This window comes from Ahaetulla prasina, chromosome 10, assembly GCF_028640845.1.
Source record: "Ahaetulla prasina isolate Xishuangbanna chromosome 10, ASM2864084v1, whole genome shotgun sequence".
Classification (NCBI taxonomy): domain Eukaryota; kingdom Metazoa; phylum Chordata; class Lepidosauria; order Squamata; family Colubridae; genus Ahaetulla; species Ahaetulla prasina.
This window is the reverse complement of record NC_080548.1, coordinates 7,042,312-7,066,032: the sequence shown is the minus strand read 5'-3', so window position 1 is coordinate 7,066,032 and position 23,721 is coordinate 7,042,312. Positions and strand designations below refer to the sequence as shown.

The window sequence follows — 23,721 nt, the reverse complement described above, 5'->3', positions numbered from 1 at the left end:
GCCGGCGAATAATCCAGGGCCGGATGGCCGGGAGGGGGAGCTCAGAGGAACGAAAAGTCCCTCCGGCAAGCTCGACTCAACTCCAGAAAGTGAACTGCGCAGGTCCGGGAGAGTCAGGAGACGCCCCACGTACCTGCAGGACTACGTAGAGAAGTAATATGCAAATATTGGCAAAGTGCCTTCTGGGAGGGAAGGAGTGTAATGTATTACTGTAAGTTTTGGCGGGAGTTTTAGGCGGGAAATATCTCGTTTCTGATTGGATGCAGCCTCAGGCTGAAGTGTATATAAGGAGAGGTTTTTCTCCAGAGAGTTGCTGGGTCACACTATATTAAAGAGCTGTTGTCACTAACCTGGTCTCCTGCCTCGTCAATACCCAAACTTAACAGTAACAGCAGGCGGTCCCGTAAGTACCCAGGCCCTAAGCCATGGAGCGCTTTAAAGGTCGTAACCAAAACCTTAAAGTGCACCCGAAAGGCCACAGGTAGCCAGTGCAGTCGGCGCAGGAGCGGTGTTACACGGGAGCTACGCGAAGCTCCCTCTATCACCCGCGCAGCTGCATTCTGGACTAACTGAAGCCTCCGAGTGCACCTCAGGGGGAGCCCCATGTAGAGAGCATTACAATAATCCAAGCGAGAGGTAACGAGCGCATGAGTGACCGTGCATAAGGCATCCCGATCAAGGAAGGGGCGCAACTGCCGAACCAGGCGAACCTGGTGGAAGGCCCTCCTGGAGACGGCCGTCAAATGATCTTCAAAAGACAGCCGTTCATCCAGAAGGACACCTAAGTTGCGCACCCTATCCTTTGGGGCCAATAACTCGCCTCCAACAGTCAGCCGCAGCTGCAGCTGACTGAATCGGGATGCCGGCATCCACAGCCACTCCGTCTTGGAGGGATTAAGCTTGAGCCTGTTTCTCCCCATCCAGACCCGTACGGCTTCCAAACACCGGGACAGCACTTCAACAACTTCATTGGGGTGGCCCGGGGTGGAAAAGTACAGCTGGGTGTCATCAGCGTACAGCTGGTATCTCACCCCGAAGCCACTGATGATCTCACCCAACGGCTTCATATAGATGTTGAACAGGAGGGGCGAGAGGATCGACCCCTGCGGCACCCCACAAGTGAGGCACCTTGCGGTCGACCTCTGCCCCCCTGTCAACACCGTCTGCGACCGGTCGGAGAGATAGGAGGAGAACCACCGATACACGGTGCCTCCCACTCCCAATCCCCCCAACTGGCGCAGCAGGATACCATGGTCGATGGTATCAAAAGCCGCTGAGAGGTCAGGGGCTCTCATAGGACCAGGGCAGAGGAATAACCCCTGTCCCTGGCCCTCCAGAGATCATCCACCAACGCGACCAAAGCTGTCTCCGTGCTGTATCCGGGTCGGAAGCCGGACTGGGTCCAGATAGACAGCTTCATCCAGGTATTGGGGTAGCTGTCGCGCCACAGCACTCTCTACAACCTTCGCAACGAAGCGAAGGTTGGAGACTGGACGATAATTAGCCAAAATAGCTGGGTCCAGGGAGGGCTTCTTGAGGAGGGGTCTCACCACCGCCTCTTTCAAGGCGGCAGGGAAAACCCCTTCCAACAAAGAAGCGTTGATAATCCTCTGGAGCCAGCCTCGTGTCACCTCCTGAGTGGCCAGTACCAGCCAGGACGGACACGGGTCCAGTAAACATGAAGTGGCGTGAAGCCTCCCCAACAACCTGTCCACGTCCTCGGGAGCCACAGGGTCAAACTCATCCCAAACAGACTCGACAAGACGTGCCTCCTCTCCCTCGCTTGGGTCATCCCAATGTCGGTCCAGACCGTCCCGGAGCTGAGCGATTGCATGTTTGCCTCAGGGATGGGTTCTACTTACCTTCATTACCGATTTGCAGTGGGATCGCACATGTGCGCTTGCTTTGCTTGCGCGTGCTCGCTTCTGCACATGCACAGAAGCTTCCTGATTATGTCGGAGTCAGTAGGCAGAGCATACCCCCAGTTTTACTACCGGTTCACAAGAACCGATCCAAACCGGGGGCAACCCACCACTGGTTTGCCTGGATAATTCGCTCACATTCCCATTACTTTTATCCCCAAGGAGCCTGGCTATGTGATCCTTGCTTAATGATGGCAACAAGGACAGCCAGGATTGCCGTTGCTAAAGGATGCAGTCGTGTGGATAGCATGCTTTATGGCTACATTTATTAGTGATGGAAATCCCAGAAATACTATCATTAAGTGAGAAATTTAGGTAGTCCTCGACTTACAATGCTACTTTTAGTGGCTGTTCAGAGTTACAACGCCACTGAAAAATCTTTGTCACGCAATCGCAGGATCTCTATGGTCACACGATCAAAATTTGGGCCCATGGCAACTGGCATGTATTTGTGACGGTTGCAGTGCCTTTTGTGACCTTCTGAGAAGCAAAGTCGATGGGGAAGCCAAATTCATTTTAAAACCATGTTACTAACTTAACGACAATGGTGATTCACTTAACTGTACAAAGAAAAGTCATAAAATGGGGCAAAACTCTCTTAACAACTGTCTTTGGAAACTTTGGGCTCATTTATGGTCATATGCCAAGGACTACCCGTTGTCGTGTCCCACTCCTCCGCTGACGGCCGGGTCAGGGAAATCCAAATCAGACGTGCCTCTACAGCTCTGCCAAAGTCCTAGCAAAGTTGTCAAGGCAGGCAGGAGACCAGAAAGTGACTTCAGCAAGATATGTTTAGACTTTGCCTGACTCAGGGAATGCCAGAAAGCAGATCTTTATATAGGCCATGGGGTGTGGCTCCATGACTCAGCACTTATCCAGGCCTGCCCCTCCCTTCCTTCTGTTGCCTCCGCCTATCAAGTCTTCTGACGCGAGGGTCCCTTCAGTCGACAGCTGTTGGTAATTGACCTCCCTCAGGCTCACATGCTGTGGAGGAGGGGGAGGGGTCTAGTTGCTCCGTTTGCCTGGGCATGGAGCCAGAGCTGGGGGCTGGAGGTATTTCCTCCTCTTTAGCCTGTCTGGGCATGGAGCCAGGGCTGGGGCCAGGAGGCATACTAGGACATTCCTCCGTGTTCGGAAGCAGATAAGAAGACCCCGGCTGTGGTGAGATCGGACAAGACACAACACCCGTACCTCTACCCCCATTTTTGGAATCAGTGCAGGATTTGGGGAAATTCTGGGAAACAATAAAGAAGTGGCTGACTTTTGCCCTCTTTCAGTCTAACCTGTAAGCTTGGGATTTTTTTTTTTAGCAGTTTCCCATCCTAATTAAATTCAACCCTTCTTTTCAAAATCAGCCAAGGTCACCGAGGTGCTGCCTCCTGTTGTGATCTTTGAGGCAAAGGGGAGAGTTTCATCATACGTTTAATTTAGAGCAATTCAGTTATGGCTACAAAAAACAACCTTTGCAAAGTTTGAAAGGCCAGCTTTGTGGGGGAGGGGGGGAGCAAGAATAGGTTTAGCCTAATGCAATTGGAAAAAGGTCTCCAGGGGCCTTGTATTTCGGTAGGATTATCTGTCATGGCATTTGGTCGATCTGAAAAGCAAACCCGGTACCTGTAGCAAAATGCTAGGAAGAAAAAAAGAAAAAGATTCTGCCATTGCAATAATGGAGCCACAAATCTTTCTGGGATCACATTTAAGGCGTGCAGTTACACAGGCATTATTTTTATGTCTGAATTACTATCTAGCAGAATGGGAATAAATAACAGGGTAGCACAGGGTGTTATTTCATTCAACAAGCAGGAGCCAGAAGCATTCCAAGCTGAAAAGACGGAGCAGAAGAAAGGGGAGACGAAACCCATGGATAACAATTTGACTTGAAGAAACAATTTTACTGACCAAAAGGTGTCGGGTCCTGAGGATGAGCAAACTCTTTTCAAGGCATCGTTTACTGAAACACAAAACGACACCATCAGTTGAGGTTCTGTGATGCTCCCATAGTTACAGGTTGTGTGCCGAAACAAATCATTTTCCTCCTGCAATATTTTCCCTCTTCTCTATTCTTCCTTGATGCCAGAACTACAATTTCCTGATATTTCATTGCTGTTCCTTATGTTACTGTTGAAAGCCCCACTTTTTCTTTGTCCAGATAGCCACTGTGCCAAAATGTACTTGAGGTTTCTCAAAAGTTTACTTCTCTTGAGAGGGAGGCATATTTCAAATATTTCCTGGTTCTGTTTCAGAATTCATTTTATTATTGAAAGGGCTGGAAAATTCTTTTGCTGTTATTGTTTTCTCTGAGGAAGGAAGGAAGATGTGAAATAGAGAATTGGAAGGGAAAAGAAGGGAAGAAAAGTGAAGGAAAGGAAAGGAGAAGGAAGGAAAAATAAGAATGAGAACGAAAAGGAAAAAAAGGAATGGAAGGTAGGAATACTAAGAATAAAAAAGGAAAAGAAAGGACATATGAAAGCGATTATGAAAAAGGAAAGGAAGGAAGGAAAGAAATAAATAAAAGTAGGAAGGAAGGGCTCAGTTTTATTGCCAACAATTTTTCAGAAGTGGTTTGCTCTTTCTTTCTTTTTTCTAGGGCTAAAAGTAAAGAACTGGACCGAGTTACCCAGCCAGTTTTCCTGCCAAGGCAGGATTGGAACTCAAGGTTTCCCAGTCTTAGCCTGGTGACTTTAATCATTGCACCAAACTTTGCCACTTATATACCTGCAGGTATTTTATACATCTGAATGCAAACCAAAGTACTAGCAAGTATTTTGTGCCAAGATGTCCTGTCACAGGATTGGTGTTCTTATGTTTTGTAACTTTGAAATAAGCTGTAATTTGCAACAAAATCTTTGACTGGAGCCATATACCAGCCATATACCAGCAAGGGAACCTGTGAGGAAATAGTCCCAGAACAATAATTACTGAGAATAATAATTTGGATGTTTTCTGCTAGAGGTTGGTAATTGCTTCATGTAACCTGTTGCTATCCTCATAGTCTGTATCGGTACATCTATAGGAGCAACATTTTAAGAGCAGATTGTCGTGTCCCACTCCTCCGCTGACGGCCGGGTCAGGGAAATGCGAATCAGGCGTGCCTCTGCAGCTCTGCCAAAGTCCTAGCAAAGTTCTCAAGGCAGGCAGGAGACCAGAAAGTGATTTCAGCAAGATAAGGTAGACTTTGCCTGACTCAGAGAATGCCAGAAAGCAGATCCTTTATATAGGCCATGGGGTGTGGCTCCATGACTCAGCACTTATCCCGGCCTGCCCCTCCCTCCCTTCTGTTGACGCCGCTTATCAATTCTCCTGAAGCGAGGGTCACTCCAGTCTGCAGCTGTTGGTAATTGACCTTCCTCAGGCTCACATGCTGTAGGGGAGGGGGAGGGGTCTAGTTGCTCCGTTTGCCTGGGCATGGAGCCAGGGCTGGGGGCTGGAGGCGCTTCTTCTTCCTCAACCTGTCTGGGCATGGAGCCAGGGCTGGGGCTGGGAGGCATACTAGGACATTCCTCAGCGTTCGGAAGCAGATAAGAAGGCCCCGGCTGCAGGGAAAGCGGACGAGGCACAACACAGATAAAGGCAGATACTCCTCTGCACACATGTGGACAAATACTCTATTTGCAATGGAAAAGAGGATGCCCATAGCAAAAGGTGAAGTGGAAAAATTGCAGGTTTCTGATGTGAGTTAATACACTTTTGCAAAGCTGTGACAGTGGTGGAAAAAGGAGTATAGAGGAACTTAGCACCACTGTTACTGTTGAAGCAATTTCCCCTCTGGTTTATGGACATGATGTGCTATGGAGTATCCACACCATTGGATGATTGGAGTTGTATTCTGGACCTTTCCAGCTAAATGGATATGCCCCATTAAGAAAGAGAAAAAAATAGAAGAAAAAGTCATAAAATCTGAGCAGACAGCTGAAGAATGCTGGTGACTTCTATGGAATTATTGTTCCCAAAATTGCCAATTCACTTTAAAAAAAAAAATCTGTCTCTGGTTCTTTTCAAATCATATGTTTCTTTCAGTCCGGAGACAGCTATTAAAATATGACCATCAAGAATTTATGTGTGGTTTTTTCTTGGATCAATTTTCAGCAAGCCACATTTTTAAGAGAACTTCCGGCTTGATGGATCAGCCTCTTGATACCCCTTTGAAGGAGTAACTACAAATATTTTCTCTGATGCTTGAAAATCTCTGCTGGATATTGTTCTGAGGTATTTATCTGACATAGAAGCAGGATCATCTTACTCTTGCTCTTTCTTTTCCTGAGATTGAGATAGGAAAGAAGCCACTTAGTCTTCTCGCATGACAAGGCCAGCAGCCTTGTCATGGGAGAAGAAGCTGTCACTGTGTTCCTCAGGAAGTTACCTCATTCCAAGGATGAGGTAGAAAAGAGAGATGGACATTCACAAAGAGGAGATGTTGGTGTTGTTGTGTAGGACCAAAGACACCACGTAGTAGCACAGGGGATCATGGTAGTTGTTGGCATGTGAGATGAACTTGCTATGAACACCATACGGAGCTAAGGGGAGGAAATTCATACCGTGTTTGACTAGCAGGCTTGGGGTTTTACCATTCAGTTATAAAGTTTCTGTCTATGGCATGACAAGGAGAACAACAGTCACTTTGCCTTGAGGCAAGATCCTATCCTTGTAGCAATTATTTCTGATGTGAATTCATTATTTTTAACTAAAGGACCAAAGCTGCATGATGAACCAACGGGTTGGTAGCCTACATATTTCTAATACCCTGTTTTCCTGAAAATAAGACCTCCCCGGACAATAAGCCCAATCAGGCTTTTGAGCACGTGTACTAAAATAAGCCCCTACCCAATAAGCCTTTCCTGAAAATAAGCCCTCCCCAAAAATATTTAAATGCATGTGCAGCCAGTCCCCGCCATTTCCTCTGGTTAGGGTTAGGGAGACAAATCTGGAAATAAGGTAAGATGACAAGAGGAGTCCAGTCTTGCTCCAAAATAATAAGACCTGCTCAAAAATAAGGCCAAGTGCTTATTTCAGGGTTCAAAAAAAGTATAAGACAGGGTCCTATTTTAGGGGAAACACGATAGAAGACTATAGTCACCGACAATAACTAATCACTATGCACTAGTGCACTGAAGATGTTACCTAGTTGGGCAATGAAACATCTGCAGAAAAACAACCAAGCTGAGGGAGCACTGAGGATTCCACATTACAATTCATTTCTCTGCTTCTGCTGTACCTGTTCATTGAATGGGCTTTGTCACAGAATGACCTAACAATGGCTTGTAAATCAATGGTTTGAAATGAACATGAGCCAAATACCAATTAGGAAACAAGGCATCATTTATTTAAACATTAAAATTAGGGTGGTGATGATTAACTCTTGAGATTGATGCCCAGATGTGTGTGTGTGTGAGAGAGAAACTCTCCTGTAGGGGAGACCCGTTTGGGTCAAGGAAGTAAGAGACACACAGTGTGTTCATGTAATCCCTGTGTTCGCAGTGGAGTAGATCTGGAAAGAGTTAATAAAGGGGTTTAAAGGTTATATTGCTGTCAGTTCTAGTTTCTTCAGATTTGAAATCTGAAGGAAGATCTTTTGGATCCTTTGGGGGAAGATTGAGGAGGAGGGTTAAGTAAAGAAATTAGGTTTCCCCTCCCTCTTTTGTGATCAAAAGAAGTTGTAGGTGTCTGTTACAAACCACAATAATATCACTTTGATCATGAGATCATCATGCAAATCATGTGAATTACATAATTTATGTCATTGCAAATAAGATAATTCTGATTATTTTTGTGAAGGTGACAGCAGGCAAGGCACAACAGCTATTCCTTTCACAATTGCCCAATGGATATCTTAGCCACAGACAATGACCTCTCCCACCCCAGTTTCATGTTCTCTTCCTCCAGGATCTCCCAGTTCAGATGCCCAGGTGTATGAGCAACTAGATTTAGATCTGGTTTGGATGAAGCTCAATATATTTGATATAAAACAAGCAAAAAAACAAAACAAAATCAGGAACATCCAAGAAAAATTAATTAATTCCAGAAGATACATGGTCCCACACATTTCATACAACAGGAAGAAAACAGAATGTTGGACATCTGGAAAAGTAATTACACCGTAAGATGATATTCCCATTCATACATTCTAAATACCACACAACTTGTTTTAAGTTTCAGAAGTTCTTTCAATTTCCCCCTCCCCTCCAAAGACACAACAGAACTTTTAATACTTTAATTTTTGTTTCCACTTTTTCATTTCAGTTAAGGGGGGACTGTCTCCGAGCTATGAAGTGACACTTTTTCCCTGTACAGTTTCACATGTATCTACTAGACTACTTCTGCTGGATTTACTTGTGCAATTTGCTCCAAGAGAGGTATGTAAATACTAGGTAGGGCAGCCTTTCTCAGAGTGTGCTCTCTAGATGTGATAGGTGACAACTTCTTGATTTCCGATGACTCTCCTGGTGTGATTTCATACGGAGGAAATTTTTGTTCAATCAACTGCATTTTAGAATTGTTTATCTCTTGCCTTCCAGCTATCCATTGTAACTCATGCTAAAAGGGAAAATCCAATCAAAATTGAAATTAAACCATAACATTCCCCCTTTCTCATCTCCCCTTTGCATATTTTCTTAAAATTTTCAACAGATTCTGTCTACATTGTGGAAATAATAACTCTTGATGAGGTGGGAAAATAATGAGCGGGATCTTCCCATCAACCGAGGAAAACTGAAGTTTTGTCATGAGTACATTTTTGCTGACAATGGGTAAAAATCAGTCAGAATATGGAGACATTCACACACAGAAATCTTCTCTCCCTCTCTCTCATACACACAGACAGACACAGATATCCTGGTAGTTCTTTCTTTAAAAAAAATGCCATCATGATAAGAAGTTGAACTCCACTGGAGAAAAATATAGTCAAAATATTAACAACAATAAAAGCATCATCACAGCTAGTCATGATGGAAGACTTGATCTTTGGCTATTCCAAATGGAGTCCTTTGTGGAGAGGGAAAGGAGAAGATTCTTTAGCCCATAGGCCCCTTCATGTTTTTGGGCGGGTACATGGGCTGCTCCATGGGCATCATGCCAAAACAGTCTGAAGGATTGCAGTGACCGACTTTCCCAGGAGGGCCTGTGATTCCTGGTGGCCCCGGGATGCCTGGAATACCTTGCTGCCCCATAGGTCCCGGAAGACCCATTTTCCCATAACCTGGAGGCCCCTGGATGCCTGTAGAGAAGAAAGGAAAACAAGAAGTAGTGTGAGTGTCAAGTACAGTTGCGATGCCTACATTCTGTGGTGTTTTTTTCCTTTCCTGAAATTATAGGAAATGTTGGAGAAAGCTTTCCCATGAAGATGCTCTTCAGACTGGCAGACTTCAACTCCTAAAATTCTCTACTCTGAAGGATTCTGGAAATAAAGTCCACACAACTGCAAAGGTCTCGTTTCTTTGTGAAGAAAGTTTCCACGGAATGTAGGTTTTAACCTATTAGAAACCTCAGTGTTGAGCCAAATAGGTTGATCTTCTTGTTGAAGGCCTCAGTCCTCAGCAGAACCAATGCTGACTTTCCAACACCACCTGAACCTTTTGATTTGTAGTCCTACCAGCAACACTAAGGAAATCACCTATTCCATTCCATATTTATTTATTAAATTTATATGCTGCCCATCTTGCTCTGCAAATCAACTCTTAAGAATTTAAAGAACAGACTACTTAAAAACAAGCTCTTTGTTCTTACAAGAAAAACTTAAGAACAACCTCTATTTTGGCTAACCCGAACAATATTTCTATGTTCTGCTCTACAAAGATGGAACTGATTGAAGTACAGTTCAATGATTCTGGAGGGAAATTTGGCTTTCTAGGTCCATTGAGTTGGAGTAAGCTACGAAACTCTCCTCTTTTTCCAATTGCTAGTAAGAGCAAAGTTCATCATTGCACTAGTGGTGTAGATCTAAAGGAATTTTTCCATCCTTTTGAATGACCTTGAAAGGAACTATAACACCATGGTTTAAAATTGCTAAAGGAAGCAACACCAATGAGAAGAAACTGCTTTCTGTATGAAGATGCAACCTAATGCATATAGTGAGACTCTGAATGGCCAGGAATGCCACCACTGGTCTGCAGAAAAACTCTGTGCATGCTCTGGGTCTTGGTGAGGATAAAAACAAATGACTGATGAAAGCACGCAGACTTAAGCAAGCAGGTTTAACTTAGAGGGAAGCCAAATTTACCTGGAGGGCCTGGTGCTCCAGTCTCTCCCATGATTCCAGTCCCTTTGTCTCCCTTTTCTCCTTTGATTCCAGGCTCACCTGCATCGATGGAGAAAACACAAAAGTGAATTGACCGAAACCTCCATCCATTTATGACATCAGGCTACTTCTGAAACAGCTTGCGAAGAGTCTTGTTTGTACTTCTTTAGAGTTGTGACCACATTCTTGCACAACTGGGATTAAGTACTCATTTCAGGAATCTTCTGGGACAAAGTTAAAAACCCGGGTACACCCCAGATTTGTCATCTAGATGACATGACTCTACTGGCTGAGTTGTCACCTGCTTAACCTGGCTTCTGATTTTGCCCATTGCTTAAATTTATACCATTTGCAGAGCCATCAAAAACTCAATCAAGGTTCAAATTTTCCAAGTTTGACAACTTTAATACTAGTTGAAGGATTCTGAAAATTGATGTCCACCCATCTTAAAGTCACTAAGGTGGAGAAACACTGGTCTATGATGTGCATCTCCAAGTCTACTTATCAGAAAGAGGAGTTACAAGGCTTACCTCTCATGCCAGGCACACCTTGCCGGCCTTCCCTTCCAATTTGTCCAGGCAGTCCTGGAGAACCAGGAGGACCTGGCCGTCCCGGCATTCCATCTTTCCCAGGTGATCCTGGTCTCCCTGGCTGGGAAAGGACTTCTAACTGTGACACAGGCAGTCGGGAAGTGTAGTACGGAATCTGTTCTGCAGGAAAGAGAAGGGAGCCATTGTTTGCTCTGCTGCTCAAGAGTGGACAGGAACTGGTGAGGTGAGGAAATAGGGAAGCCTGTTTTGGGGGTACTTTCTCTGTTAGCTGTTGAATAGAAATAGGGTGATGATAAGCCCTTAAAGCAGAGGTCACTAACCTTTCAGACCTCAGGGACCACTAAATTCATAATTTTAAATCCCACGAACGACTAATACAATCTGCCTAATGATTGGCTGGGGGTGGCTAGATGGTAATGTGACTGGGTGGGCATGGCCAACTCAATGTCACTCACATTGAGGGGTGCCTCACTGGCTTCCACTCACCCCTGCCCTGCCAGCCATTCCTCGTCTCCCCGTCTGGGCTCCTTAGGGCCCCAACAGGAAACAGTTCTTGGAGCTAAGCAGCCACTATGAGAAAGAGCTGCTCAGTTCAAATTGGATGTGACTGAGAAGGAGGCTCAGCAGAAGCACCTCACTGAGCACTACAAACATAAGCTTTCCAAGCTGAGGGAAGACCTGTGTCAGGGCAAAGCCAGGTACTGGCACCTGGAGGCTCAGCGGGCAGGGATGGTAAGCCAGTTCCAGGCCATGATGCAGTCCCACTGGAACAAGGTCCTCAGACTCTTCACCACCAGTGGCACTTCCCTCCAGCCTTCGGCCAAAGCCCCACATCAGGAGGCTGAAGCAGACCCCAAGTCAGAAATTCTGCCCCTCTCCCACCTACACAAAAAGACCCCAAAGGGGGAGACTCTCTGCAGCAACACAAAAACATTCATTGCACATATCTGGCCCAGAAGACCCCTGATTTAGTGCAACATAAAAAATGCAAATCATTTTTCTGCGGACCACCCAAATTTTCTCACAGACCACCAGTGGTCTACGGACCACCAATTAGTGACCGCTGCTTTAAAGGAATCTTTGGAAGCAGATGTATTCCCCTGAGAAACTCATTGAAAAGTTGATCTGGCTATTCTGTTAATTTTAAAAGTGGCATTTTATTTTACTTTACTTTTTACTTCATTTAAATTTACATGCTGCGTATCTCACTCTGAGAAGCAATTCTGGATGTTTTTCCTGAGAGACATTCAAGCCAAACTATTACTAACAAAGAATACCATTGCACCTTTTGGATTTTTCTGGTTCCAGAAAATAAAAAAAATCATCATCATCATCATCCATCATCTTACATCCTGCAACAATATATTTAATGTTCTTAAACAACAGCATCTGCCTATTCCAGAACCTAGGGAAGGATTTGACAGGTTGGCAAAAATGCCAAATCCTGTCTAAATGCCTGGCTAAGTATGTAGCCAATCATAATAATAGTACCATAACCTTTGTTGGACATACTTACACTTTTATAGCTGACCTCCTTCATACCATTGATTAGGACTGCTTCTGCAATCTTGTATTGTGTTTATCATTAATTGTCTCCGGTCTTATTATCTGAAGTTGTAATGTTCGAGTTTATTGGGACATCTTTTAGTCAATTTCCGGTCTTTTTTGCAGAAATGATGGAGCCAGCTACCCACTTAGGTTAGGAGTGGGGTTAATTTTAATTCACAGCAGGCCTGGGGGTACTTGTACTTAAAATACATTCTCCTGGGCAGTTGTGTCATATGATAACAAATAAAAGGCTTATGGAGATAAATTCTCAATTCCACACCAAAATGGGAGCCTACAACAGCCTTGCCGAATAGGGCTTTTCTCAGCATTTTCTCTCTTTCTTTATTTTTATTTTCAAGAGTACCCGGGGTAGTGGTGAAAAAGATAGAAGCTTGAGGAATAATAAGTCTGAATTCTGACCCGGGTCATGCTATTCTTAGCTTTTATTTATTTTCTTCTCTTGAACAGTTGAAGGGAAGAAAGAAAGAAAGAAAGAAAGAAAGAAAGAAAGAAAGAAAGAAAGAAAGAAAGAAAGAAAGATCTATCTATCTATCTATCTTCAAGGTCTCCAAAGAAAGATGGACTATTGAATATTATTGTGTTTTTTTAAAAAATAGTGGTTTACTGTATCAGGTAGAGTGGTAAGGAGGGATCTGCAGGGAGGTGAAGAGTAAACTCAAGATGATAGCTGTAGACATGTGATCAAAGTTTCACTTCCTTCTAATGATTGGAAAAACGTAGGACAGAGCAAGGTTTTGATTACACAGGTATGGTCTTTTTCTAGTCTCTTTTGACCCAAGTCCGCTGCAAAGAACCCATGTAGCAGGAATTCTGAAGACACCCTTAGAAGAAGGCTCTAAAACAGATGGAAAATCATAATTTCCCTGCAGGGCTTATGCAAACAAATTGCTTGGATTTTCCTTGCTTGGATGCTGTGATAAAGAAGCTTGCAAGACCAAATCTGCTCTGGATGTCCAAGGCAGAAAAGATGTATTGCATTATTACTTCAATGTGCTCTACATGAGGCTGCCCTGAAAAGCATTCAGAAGCTTCAACTGACGAGAATACGGTTGTGCGGATAATAAATGGTGATGGATATATGGCACATCTGACATCGCCGCTATGTGAACTGCATTGGTTACTGGCATAATCCGGGTGCAACTCAAGATGCTGGTTGTCGCCTTTAAAGCCCTACGTGTCTTGGGATTGGGTTACCTGAGGGATCTCCTTTTTCCAAGAGTCTCTATCTGTCCAATTGGATCTAGCAGATTGGGCATGCTGCAGATCCTGTCAGCTGGTGGGGATGAAGAAGGGCCTTTTCTGCAGTAGCCCCTGCTCTGTAGAATATCTTCCCCTTGGAGACCTCGACCCTGTTGGCCTTTTGTAAGGCTTTAAAAATCTGATTATGTTCCTTTAGTCTGGGATGCTGAATTTGTTAAGAGCCTCATAATTTTGCTTTATTGATAACTGACTCAATATCTTGGCTACTATATATTTATTTATTATTTATTATTTAAATTTGTATACCGCCCTTCTCCCGAAGGACTCAGGGCGGTTCACAGCCAAGTAAAAATACATAATACACTATAAATACAATTAAAATACAGTTAAAAAACTTATTAAATTGGCCACGATTAAAATTTAAAACTAAAACCCATTAAAACCCATAAACTTAAAAACTAACCCAGTCCAGCGCAAATGAATAGGTGGGTTTTAAGCTCGCGGCGAAAGGTTCGGAGGTCCGGAAGTTGACGAAGTCCTGGGGGGAGTTTGTTCCAGAGGGCGGGAGCCCCCACAGAGAAGGCCCTTCCCCTGGGTGTCGCCAGACGACACTGTCGCGCCGACGGCACCCTGAGGAGTCCCTCTCTGTGAGAGCGCACGGGTCGGTGAGAGGTATTCGGTAGCAGCAGGCGGTCCCGTAAGTAACCCGGCCCTATGCCATGGAGCGCTTTAAAGACGTTCACCAACACCTTGAAGCGCACCCGGAAGGCCACAGGTAGCCAGTGCAGCCTGCGCAGGATAGGTGTCACTCGGGAGCCACGAGGGCTCCTCTATCACCAGCAGCTGCATTCTGGACTAACTGTAGCCTCCGGATGCCCCTCAAGGGGAGCCCCATGTAGAGAGCATTGCAGTAGTCCAGACGAGACGTCACAAGGGCGTGAGTGACTGTGCACAAGGCATCCCGGTCTAGAAAGGGGCACAACTGGCGCACCAGGCGGACCTGGTGGAAAGCTCTCCTGGAGACGGCTGTCAAGTGGTCTTCAAAAGACAGCCGTTCATCCAGGAGAACGCCCAAATTGTGCACCCTCTCCATCCAATGACTCGCTCCCGACAGTCAGCCGCGGACTCAGCTGACTGTACCGGGATGCCGGCATCCACAGCCACTCCGTCTTGGAGGGATTGAGCTTAAGCCTGTTTCTCCCCATCCAGACCCGTACGGCTTCCAAACACCGGGACAGCACTTCGATAGCTTCATTGGGGTGGCCCGGTGTGGAAAAGTACAGCTGGGTGTCATCAGCGTACAGCTGGTACCTCACACCGAAGCCACTGATGATCTCACCCAGCGGCTTCATATAGATGTTGAACAGAAGGGGCGAGAGAATCGACCCCTGCGGCACCCCACAAGTGAGGCGCCGCGGGGTCGACCTCTGCCCCGTCAACACCGTCTGCGATCGGTCGGAGAGATAGGAGGAGAACCACCGATAAACGGTGCCTCCCACTCCCAATCCTCCAACCGGCGCAGCAGGATACCATGGTCGATGGTATCGAAAGCCGCTGAGAGGTCTAATAGGACCAGGGCAGAGGAATAACCCCATCCCTGGCCCTCCAGAGATCATCCACCAACGCGACCAAAGCCGCCTCAGTGCTGTAACCGGCCGGAAGCCGGACTGAACGGGTCCAGATAGACAGTTTCCTCCAGGTGCAGGGGAACTGATATGCCACCATACTCTCTACAACCTTCGCCGCGAGCGGGTTGGAGACCGGACGATAATTACCTAAAACAGCCGGGTCCAGGAAGGCTTCTTGAGGAGGGCCTCACCACCGCCTCTTTCAAGGCGGCCGGAAAGACTCCTCCAACAAGGAAGCACTCGTAATCCCTGAGCCAGCCTCTTGTCACCTCCTGAGTGGCCAGCACCAGCCAGGAGGGGCACGGGTCCAGTAAACATGTGGTGGCATTCAATCTACCCAGCAACCTGTCCATGTCCTCGGGAGTCACAGGGTCAAACTCATCCCAAACAACATCACCAAGACCGCCCTCAGATGCCCCGTCCAAATCGCCACAATTTTGGTCCAGACCGTCCCTAAGCTGAACGATTTTATCGTATAGATAACCGTTAAACTCCTCAGCACGTCCCTGCAATGGGTCATCCCGCTCCCCCTGGTGAAGGAGGGAGCGGGTCACCCGAAACAGGGCAGCTGGGCGGTTATCTGCCGACGCAATGAGGGAGGAGGCGTAGGAACGTGCCACTAGGTAGGTCCTAGTATAGGATCTAACTAGTGTCCGATCAGCCTCTGAACGGCTGGACCTCCAGGAACTCTCTAGGCGTCTTCTCCGGCGTTTCATCCCCCTCAGCTCCTCGGAGAACCAAGGAGCCGGTTGGGATCTGCGCCGGGTCAGAGGCCGCAAAGGCACGACACGGTCTAAAGCCCCAGCCGCAGCCCGTTCCCAGGCTGCAGCTAGTTCCTCTGCCGTGCCGTGAGCCAGACCCTCAGGAAGTGGCCCAAGCTCCGTCCGAAACCTCTCTGGGTCCATCAGGCGCCTGGGACGGTACCAACGTAATGGTTCCGTCTCCCTGCGGTGTTGGGTAGCGGTCAGAAAGTCCAGGCGAAGGAGAGAGTGATCTGACCATGACAAAGGTTCAATGACTATTTCCTTAAAGTCCAGATCTCTCAACCACTGACCAGAGACAAAAATCAGGTCCAGTGTGCCACCCCCAATGTGAGTGGGGCCATCCACTACTTGAGTCAGGTCCAAGGCCGTCATGGAAGCCAAGAACTCCCGAGCTACCGTCGATGACGAGCCGGCAGATGGCAGGTTAAAGTCCCCCATGACTAAAAGTCTGGGGGTCTCCACTGCCACCCCGGCAAGCACCTCTAGGAGCTCGGGCAGGGCAGCTGTCACGCAGCAAGGAGCCAGGTACGCGACCAGCAAGCCCATCTGACATCTATGACCCCACCTCACAAAGAGGGATTCACACCCGGCAATCTGAGGAACAGTGGTCTCCCTCGGCTCTAGACTCTCTTTGCTAACAACCGCCACCCCTCCACCCCTACCCTGGGCCCTCGGCTGATGGAATGCACGGAAACCCGGTGGGCACATCTCGACCAGGGGCACGCCCCCTTCAGTGCCCAACCAGGTCTCCGTAACGCCTATAATATCCGCGGCACCCCATGATTTAACCCTTTTAAATATTTATTTTCAATATTTCATTGTTTTTAAAATGCTTTTATTGTTTTAATTATTTTTATAAGTTGGAATTGGAATCCAACAGAGTCATTGATTTGAGATGGACAGTTATAGAATTGAAGGAAGGAAGGAAGGAAGGAAGGAAGGAAGGAAGGAAGGAAGGAAGGAAGGAAGGAAGGAAGGAAGGAAATTGAGCAAAATTAAAATGACCTTCTCTATGGTGGGGTTTGGGGTAGGAAATACTTAGTTTCCAGATCTAGTATCATAACTTGACTCATTTCTTGACCCTCTAACTAATTCTGCTTGCTTTTCTAGGTCTCCAACCTGCACAGAGAGACCCAGTGCTTCCCCCTGCCTGCAATCTGCTCTCATCACCCACCATTAAACATTTTTTGGAACTCCTCTCTGATGAACATCCTGATCTGGTCATAGCTGATGGCATCTCCCTGGTGAGAAAAACAAGGAAGAGGGAAAAGCAGAAGTCAATTTCTGCCTTATCTTGCATGTTAACCTGTACCATTTGACCACTTTCACACGGTCAGCTTCACCCCACATGCAGCCATTCCCCCAAGCTCCAGAAAATCTCCCAGGACCAAATCTTCCAGCTCCACCATCACCATCTTCTTCCTTCCACACTCATTCCATCCCTAGCTGAAGGAGTGGCTGTTGAGGGTCACAATAATCAATCTCCCAGCATGCTGTTACTTTAACTTCCTCCCATCCTTCAGAAGCAATGCTTTATAGGACCCTCTGGGGCTCTTCTGGACAAGCAACCCTTCCCCTGCTTAACTTCAGGAAGGATTCAGCAACTCTGTGTTTTGGAGTGGTTGCATTTGCAGATTAGAAGCTCTGAACTGCATTGGGTCTCCCCAGGAGTTCTGTATTGCAGGAGAAGCCAAGAGGCAAGGTTGGGCCCATGATGGCATAGCCAAGGAAATTTTGGCACCTTGTGCATCAGTGAAGTTGTATAAAAATCTCTTTCAAGTGAATGTCAACCATTGGTGGCACATCCTAGAACCCATCTAAGAAGACAGATGTCTTCTAACTGTTTCTAACTGCATCTACTTTTAAACTGAACCAGAATGACAGAGGACTTAATAATTCAGCTGCCCATTACATTGCATGCCTCTCATTGTCTTTGCCCCAGTTCTTACCGCCGTTCCTGGCAATCCTGGGTTCCCAGGGTTCCCAGCCGGGCCAGGTGAGCCAGGATGTCCTCTCTCCCCGGGGGTCCCACGTGGTCCCATGGGGCCCATTTCACCACTTTTTCCTGGGCCTCCTGGCATCCCCGCTCTGCCTTTCTCTCCAGGTTGACCCATCTGCCCTGGAGTGCCATGGTCCCCCTGAAAGAAGAAAGGACAATTCCATGAAAGGTTGTCCGAGGATCGTGATGGAGAACCTATAGCATGTGTGCCAGCTATTACGCCCCAGCTCAGCTCTGCTGTGCATGTGCGTGTGCCTTCCGCTGGCCAGCTGGTCTTCAGGTCTCTGCCGCGCGTGCACAGGGGGGCCCCTGGCAAATGGGGGGACTGCACGCACAGGTGGGGCACATGCGGGGTGTGTGGACACATGCATGGGGGAGGGATGCATGTGGGGGGCACACTTGCATTGCATTTTGGAGGTTTGCGCGCACACACACGCGCATTCACGTGCTCATGCGCACATTTGTATGCATGCGCGCATTTTGGCCACTTGGTCTAGAAAAGGTTAGCCATCACTGTCCTAGGAGAAGCTGATGTTCACTTCCAATAGTATCCTACTTACTTTCTGTCCAGAAGGACCAGGAGGACCTGGTTTTCCAGGAGATCCCTGTGGAAAAGTAAGAAGTCTTCAACATAGTGATAAATATCCATAATGCATTTGAGTGGAAGAGCTTAAGGCTACTTTGTCCCATCAAATGGCCCTCATCGTACCATTTAACTTGAAGCTCCTGCCATCTACAGGAGATGTTCATTGTCTGTTAGTTGTCTCCATTATTGTGTAATGGAGGTAGTCCTCACAAAGAGTGGCTGTTTTATGACTGAAGTACAACGATCTGGAATGGCTACTTTACAGTCTCTAAAGCACTCCTGGCCATCATAAATGGTTGTGCCCATCCATTCCCTGTGGCTATGTGATTGCATGTCAGGTAGGTCAGATTTAGATCTTATTGTGGTGTTCACAGTCATGTGACCGTAATTCATGATGTTTTTGCCAGTTTCTGACTAAAAATACCCTTTCAAATGAATGTTTTTACTTAATGACCACAGCAAAAAAAGGCCAGAAAAATATTTCCGATGGCATGGGTGTCTCCACTTACAATCACAACGACTTATAACCATAATTCCAGGGTCGATTATGGTTGTAATTTAAGAACTCCCTGCATTTGGAAGTCAGCTTCCAGGAAGCAGAGAAAGTAGTGAGAATGTGATAGTTGGAGATATATGCAAGGTGGGCCAAGGGCTGCTTTCCAAGAAACAGCTTGCCTGTGGCAGAATGTACAATTTATTTCACAAACGTTGCTGCAACAAGATGAATCCTGATTATTAACTGAAATAGCCTTAAAGATTTTTGGAATTTGCAAAAAAAAAAAAGAGCTACAGCTTTTTCCCTCAGTGCAAGCCATCCCATCAAGTCCATTTCTTCTTTCTGTCCCTGGTCCATATCATCCCTGTGTGTGAATAAACAATGTGAACATTGCTTTGGGCATAAGAAAGGTGATGTAAGTAGCTTCCTCCATTGTTGCAGTGGGTTATTCCTAGTTTTGGTTCTGAGATGGGGGTAAAGAAGAGCTCTTCAAGAAGGTGATAACAGGTAAGAGTCACCATACCTCTTTGCCTCCCAGTCCATCCAAGCCTGGCTCACCCTAGGAACCAAACAGAGAATAAGGGGAAAAGAGGATTTAGTTTCATTTCTCTACTAATGGGTCCAAAGCAGGGTTGGAATCCAGCAGGTTCTGACAGGTTCTGGAGAACAGGTAGCAGAAATTTTGAGTAGTTTGCAAATACCACCTCTGGCTGGCCCCTGAGTTGGGGTAGAAATAGAGATTTTGCAATAACCTTCCCCCAGGAGTGGGATTTTGCAGTATCCTTCCCCTGCCATGCCTACCAAGACACACCCACCAAGACACACCACACCCACCAAGCAACGCTCACAGAACTGGTAGTAAAAAAAATTGAATTTCACCACTGGTCCAAAGTCAAATTCTCATGTTGTTATTAACCTCTTTCAGCCTAATACTGAACAAAGAATTAAGACTAGGAAGCATTACAAACCATTCATGCTCCCATCCATCCATTCTCAACACGAGGGTTTTTCCACAAGCTCTTCATGATTGATTCTGAAACATGTTGATTCCATCAAGAGACACTCACCGGTGGACCTGGGTGACCCGGTGTTCCTGGCTGGCCTGGGAGCCCACTGAGACCTCTTTCTCCAGTGGATCCCCGTTCACCCTTCAGACCCTGGGAAAAGGAGAGATGGCATCAGAAACTGTTGGAGACAATCAAGGAAATGCAAAGTTTTGTGGTGACTCCTCCAGATGACCACCTATACAATATTCTTCCCAATGCATGTGCTCTGTTTTGGTGGAAAAACTCAAGGTCCCCTTTCCAGTTGTGGCTATTTTTGTAAACATAGATCAGTGCTGGGCAACTTTCTGGCATGTTTCTCAAAACACATCTGCTTCTTCATTGGAAAGAAAGTAGAAGTGAATGATAATGGGACAGAGATAAAGATCTTTTGCATGTCTTGAGGAGCCTTACATACAGAAAAAATCATGGCTAAATGTTTAGCCAGGTTCTAAAAAACATTGTCTGAATAGCAGAGAATATTTCTACTTTGCTAGATGGTAGTTTCCCCCCCAACATGGCAGATATGGATTGCATCTTCCTTGGCCCCTGGGATTGGGATGGCTAAGCAGATGGGCACTGCGATCCAAGATGTCTGGACACATCTGGCAGAGGAAGGATGGGGGGTTCTTGGAAGCAGCTGCACCCTCTGCAGTCTAGTACCAATCTATGAAATGTCACCTTCTAAAATGGCATCTTAACAAATGACAATTCAATGAATGTTTCCTGGAAACAATCAGATCATTTTGTTATTTGGTTGGACATGATTTTGGAGGTAGAAATGGTAAAGGGGTTCCAGTGGAGAGATCTCTCCAGTGGAGAGAGATTTCCAAGCTTCAAGAATGAATGGATCCTACTATATTGTGGCTTCATTCAGGAGGGAAGAAGATCCATGTTGGATCAGACTCAAGAGGATAAGAGCCTAAGAATGCCAAAAGGGAAGGGAGGATACTCACAACTCCAGCAAGCCCTGAAGGACCAGGTTGGCCAGGGCTTCCAGGTGGACCCTGAAGAGACAGAGAAAAATTGCAGAAGGTTGTAAGAACACAGACAAACCCATGGTTTCTCAACCTTGGTAACTTTAAGAGGTCTGGACTTCAATTCCCAGAATTCCCATGCTGGATGAAGAATTCTGGGAGTTGAAGTCCAGACCTCTTAAAAGTTGCCGAAATTTAGAAACACTGAATATACTTATCACCACTGAGTATTTCCCCAGTAAGACTGACTCTGCCTTTCATGTATAAAAAATAAATCCAAAATGAATTATTAGCAGAAAAGCATACTTGAGAGTTAGCCATGGACATCTAAAACAGCAATCTTTACAAAGTTCTCTTGGGTGCATTTTAGAAAGCTCAGAAATATTCATTCATTCATGTCAGAAGCCTTGCTGAATAGAGACCAAGGGAGATGAATCTGGAGTAGTTATGTTTCTTGTTCGTAAGTTAAGTCGGATCTCGAAAGGTATATGATCTTGACATCATAAGGGCTATTCAAGCAAAAGGAAACCTGTTATCTCCCCCCCCCCAAACCCTTAAATGTCTATTCTTATCTGCCCAGATATTCTTCACACAGCCTGCTTCATGAGTTGAGCTGCAGAGAAGCATAGCACACATAAGAAATTAAGACAGGGTGCTGTCTGTCTAGCTTCCTGCTAAATTTTCAGTGTAGATAGGAACCAAAGCTTTCCAGATGTGAGTGGGTAAAATGGCAACTCTGAGCAACCAGACACACCGGTCTGTGCCATTTAGTTTGGCTCCGGTTAAAATTCTATGTGCAATGTTAATCTAGCATTAAAGTAGCACTGATGGTATTACCTAATTTGATAATGAAACATCTGCGAGAATAGAACCAAACTCAAGAGAGCACCAAGGATCCCACAACATTAAGGTTTTTCTTCCTTATTAAAAGAAAGGATTTCCAAAATGCTTCACCCCAGTTGGTACCTAGTTATGGGTGGATGGGAGTTATAGAATTAAGATTTGGCAAAGACTACTTATTTAATCTATTTAAATTATAATTAATTTAATAATTATATCCCTGCTTTATTATTTTTATAAACAACTCAAGACAGTGAACATTTCTAATCTCCACATCCCCACCCCACAACAACCCTGTGAGATGAGTTGGACGGAGAGACAGTGATTAGCCCAAAGTTACCCAGTTAGCTTTCATATCTGAAGCAGAGTTTCCTGGTGATTGGTCCAACATCTGACTTTCATGCCTAAAGCAGGACTAGAACTCATGGCCTACTAATTTCTAGTCTGGTGCCTCTGGTGAAAATATTTGCAGATCCCTCGCATCCTGGACATAAACTGTTTCAACTCCTACCCTCAAAACGACGCTATAGAACACTGCACACCAGAACAACTAGACACAAGAACAGTTTTTTCCCGAAGGCCATCACTCTGCTAAACAAATAATTCCCTCAACACTGTCAGACTATTTACTGAATCTGCACTACTATTAATCGTTTCATAGTTCCCATCACCAATCTCTTTCCACTTATGACTGTATGACTATAACTTGTTGCTGGCAATCCTTATGATTTATATTGATATATTGATCATCAATTGTGTTGTAAATGTTGTACCTTGATGAACGTACCTTTTCTTTTATGTACACTGAGAGCATATGCACCAAGACAAATTCCTTGTGTGTCCAATCACACTTGGCCAATAAAAAAAAATTCTATTCTATTCTATTAACTACTAGACTCTCTTCATTAATAAAATACATAAAATACACTGAAATCTATAGGTTACTTGCAGTAACTGAAGTTCAATATTTTCCATACAGCTTCTGAGTGACCAATCTTTAATCCCTGGATGGGAATTGGAATAGTTTATTCTGACTTTCTATAGAACTGCTATTATTTCTGTGGAATAGGTTTGGTGGACTTGTTTTTGTTTGTTTGTTTGGTTTAGCTGATATAAAAACCAAAGTGTCCATGATGCTTTATTTTTGTTTTGACTTGCTATTTTTTTAAAAGGGAATTTAGAAAAGAACAAAATGATACAAATGGAGAATTTAACGGTTGGCATTTATACTTTGGCTTTCATGCCAAGTGGTATCTGCTTTTAGCAGTGGGTCAGAAGCCTGACCTCATAGCTATAAATAAATATAGATAAAGCTTTGCAACCTAGCTATAAATCTGCTCACACAAAATTCAAGAAGAAGTATTTTGACTTACGACATGTCCAGAAGGGCCTGGTCTACCTTGAGGCCCCACGGGACCTGGCTCTCCCTGGAGAAGGAAAAGAATATTAGAGCAAATACTCATCTGTTTTAGGCTATTCTTGGAGCAAATTATATAAATGCATTGCTAGAGACTTCTGGGCATGTTATGACTAAGCTAATCAATGCTATAGCATTGAAACACGTGTATCTTGGGATGTACAGTATACACGGACTATGCGTAGTCTACTGTTCTCTGGTTGCATATACAGGTAGTCAGTCTTCAATTTACGACTGGTTGCTTAGATAATATAGTGGACTCCCCCAAAGCTACTTATGACCCAATTTTGAAGTTCATCACCATCTCCATTATTCATAGGATAGAATAGGATAACAGAGTTGGAAGGGAATGGGAGTTATTTATTTGTATCCCGCCTTTATTATTTTTGCAAATAACTCAAGGTGGTGAATGTATCCATTGACAGCAGCACCCCCATGTGGTCACACTTGGCAACCAGCTCACCCAGGTTTACAGCATCCTATGCTCCCATGACAATTT

At 45.4% G+C, this 23,721-nt stretch overlaps 1 protein-coding gene across 5 annotated transcripts in view; it reads right to left on the bottom strand.

Moving 5' to 3' along the window:
- Positions 1–7,848: 7,848 nt before the first annotated feature.
- The window catches only part of COL16A1 (collagen type XVI alpha 1 chain), a 272,606-nt gene continuing 256,733 nt past the window's right edge, over positions 7,849–23,721 (bottom strand). For all 5 annotated transcript variants that reach the window (XM_058196500.1, XM_058196501.1, XM_058196503.1 and 2 more), the window contains 10 exons: positions 23,179–23,232; positions 20,945–20,995; positions 20,013–20,102; positions 19,469–19,504; positions 18,424–18,468; positions 17,814–18,002; positions 17,039–17,105; positions 10,683–10,862; positions 10,135–10,212; positions 7,849–9,132 (listed from right to left, as the gene is read on the bottom strand). In XM_058196500.1, coding sequence (XP_058052483.1) covers positions 8,930–9,132; positions 10,135–10,212; positions 10,683–10,862; positions 17,039–17,105; positions 17,814–18,002; positions 18,424–18,468; positions 19,469–19,504; positions 20,013–20,102; positions 20,945–20,995; positions 23,179–23,232 — 993 coding nt within the window. In that variant the 3' untranslated portion in view covers positions 7,849–8,929. The remainder of the gene's footprint in view (positions 9,133–10,134; positions 10,213–10,682; positions 10,863–17,038; positions 17,106–17,813; positions 18,003–18,423; positions 18,469–19,468; positions 19,505–20,012; positions 20,103–20,944; positions 20,996–23,178; positions 23,233–23,721) is intronic.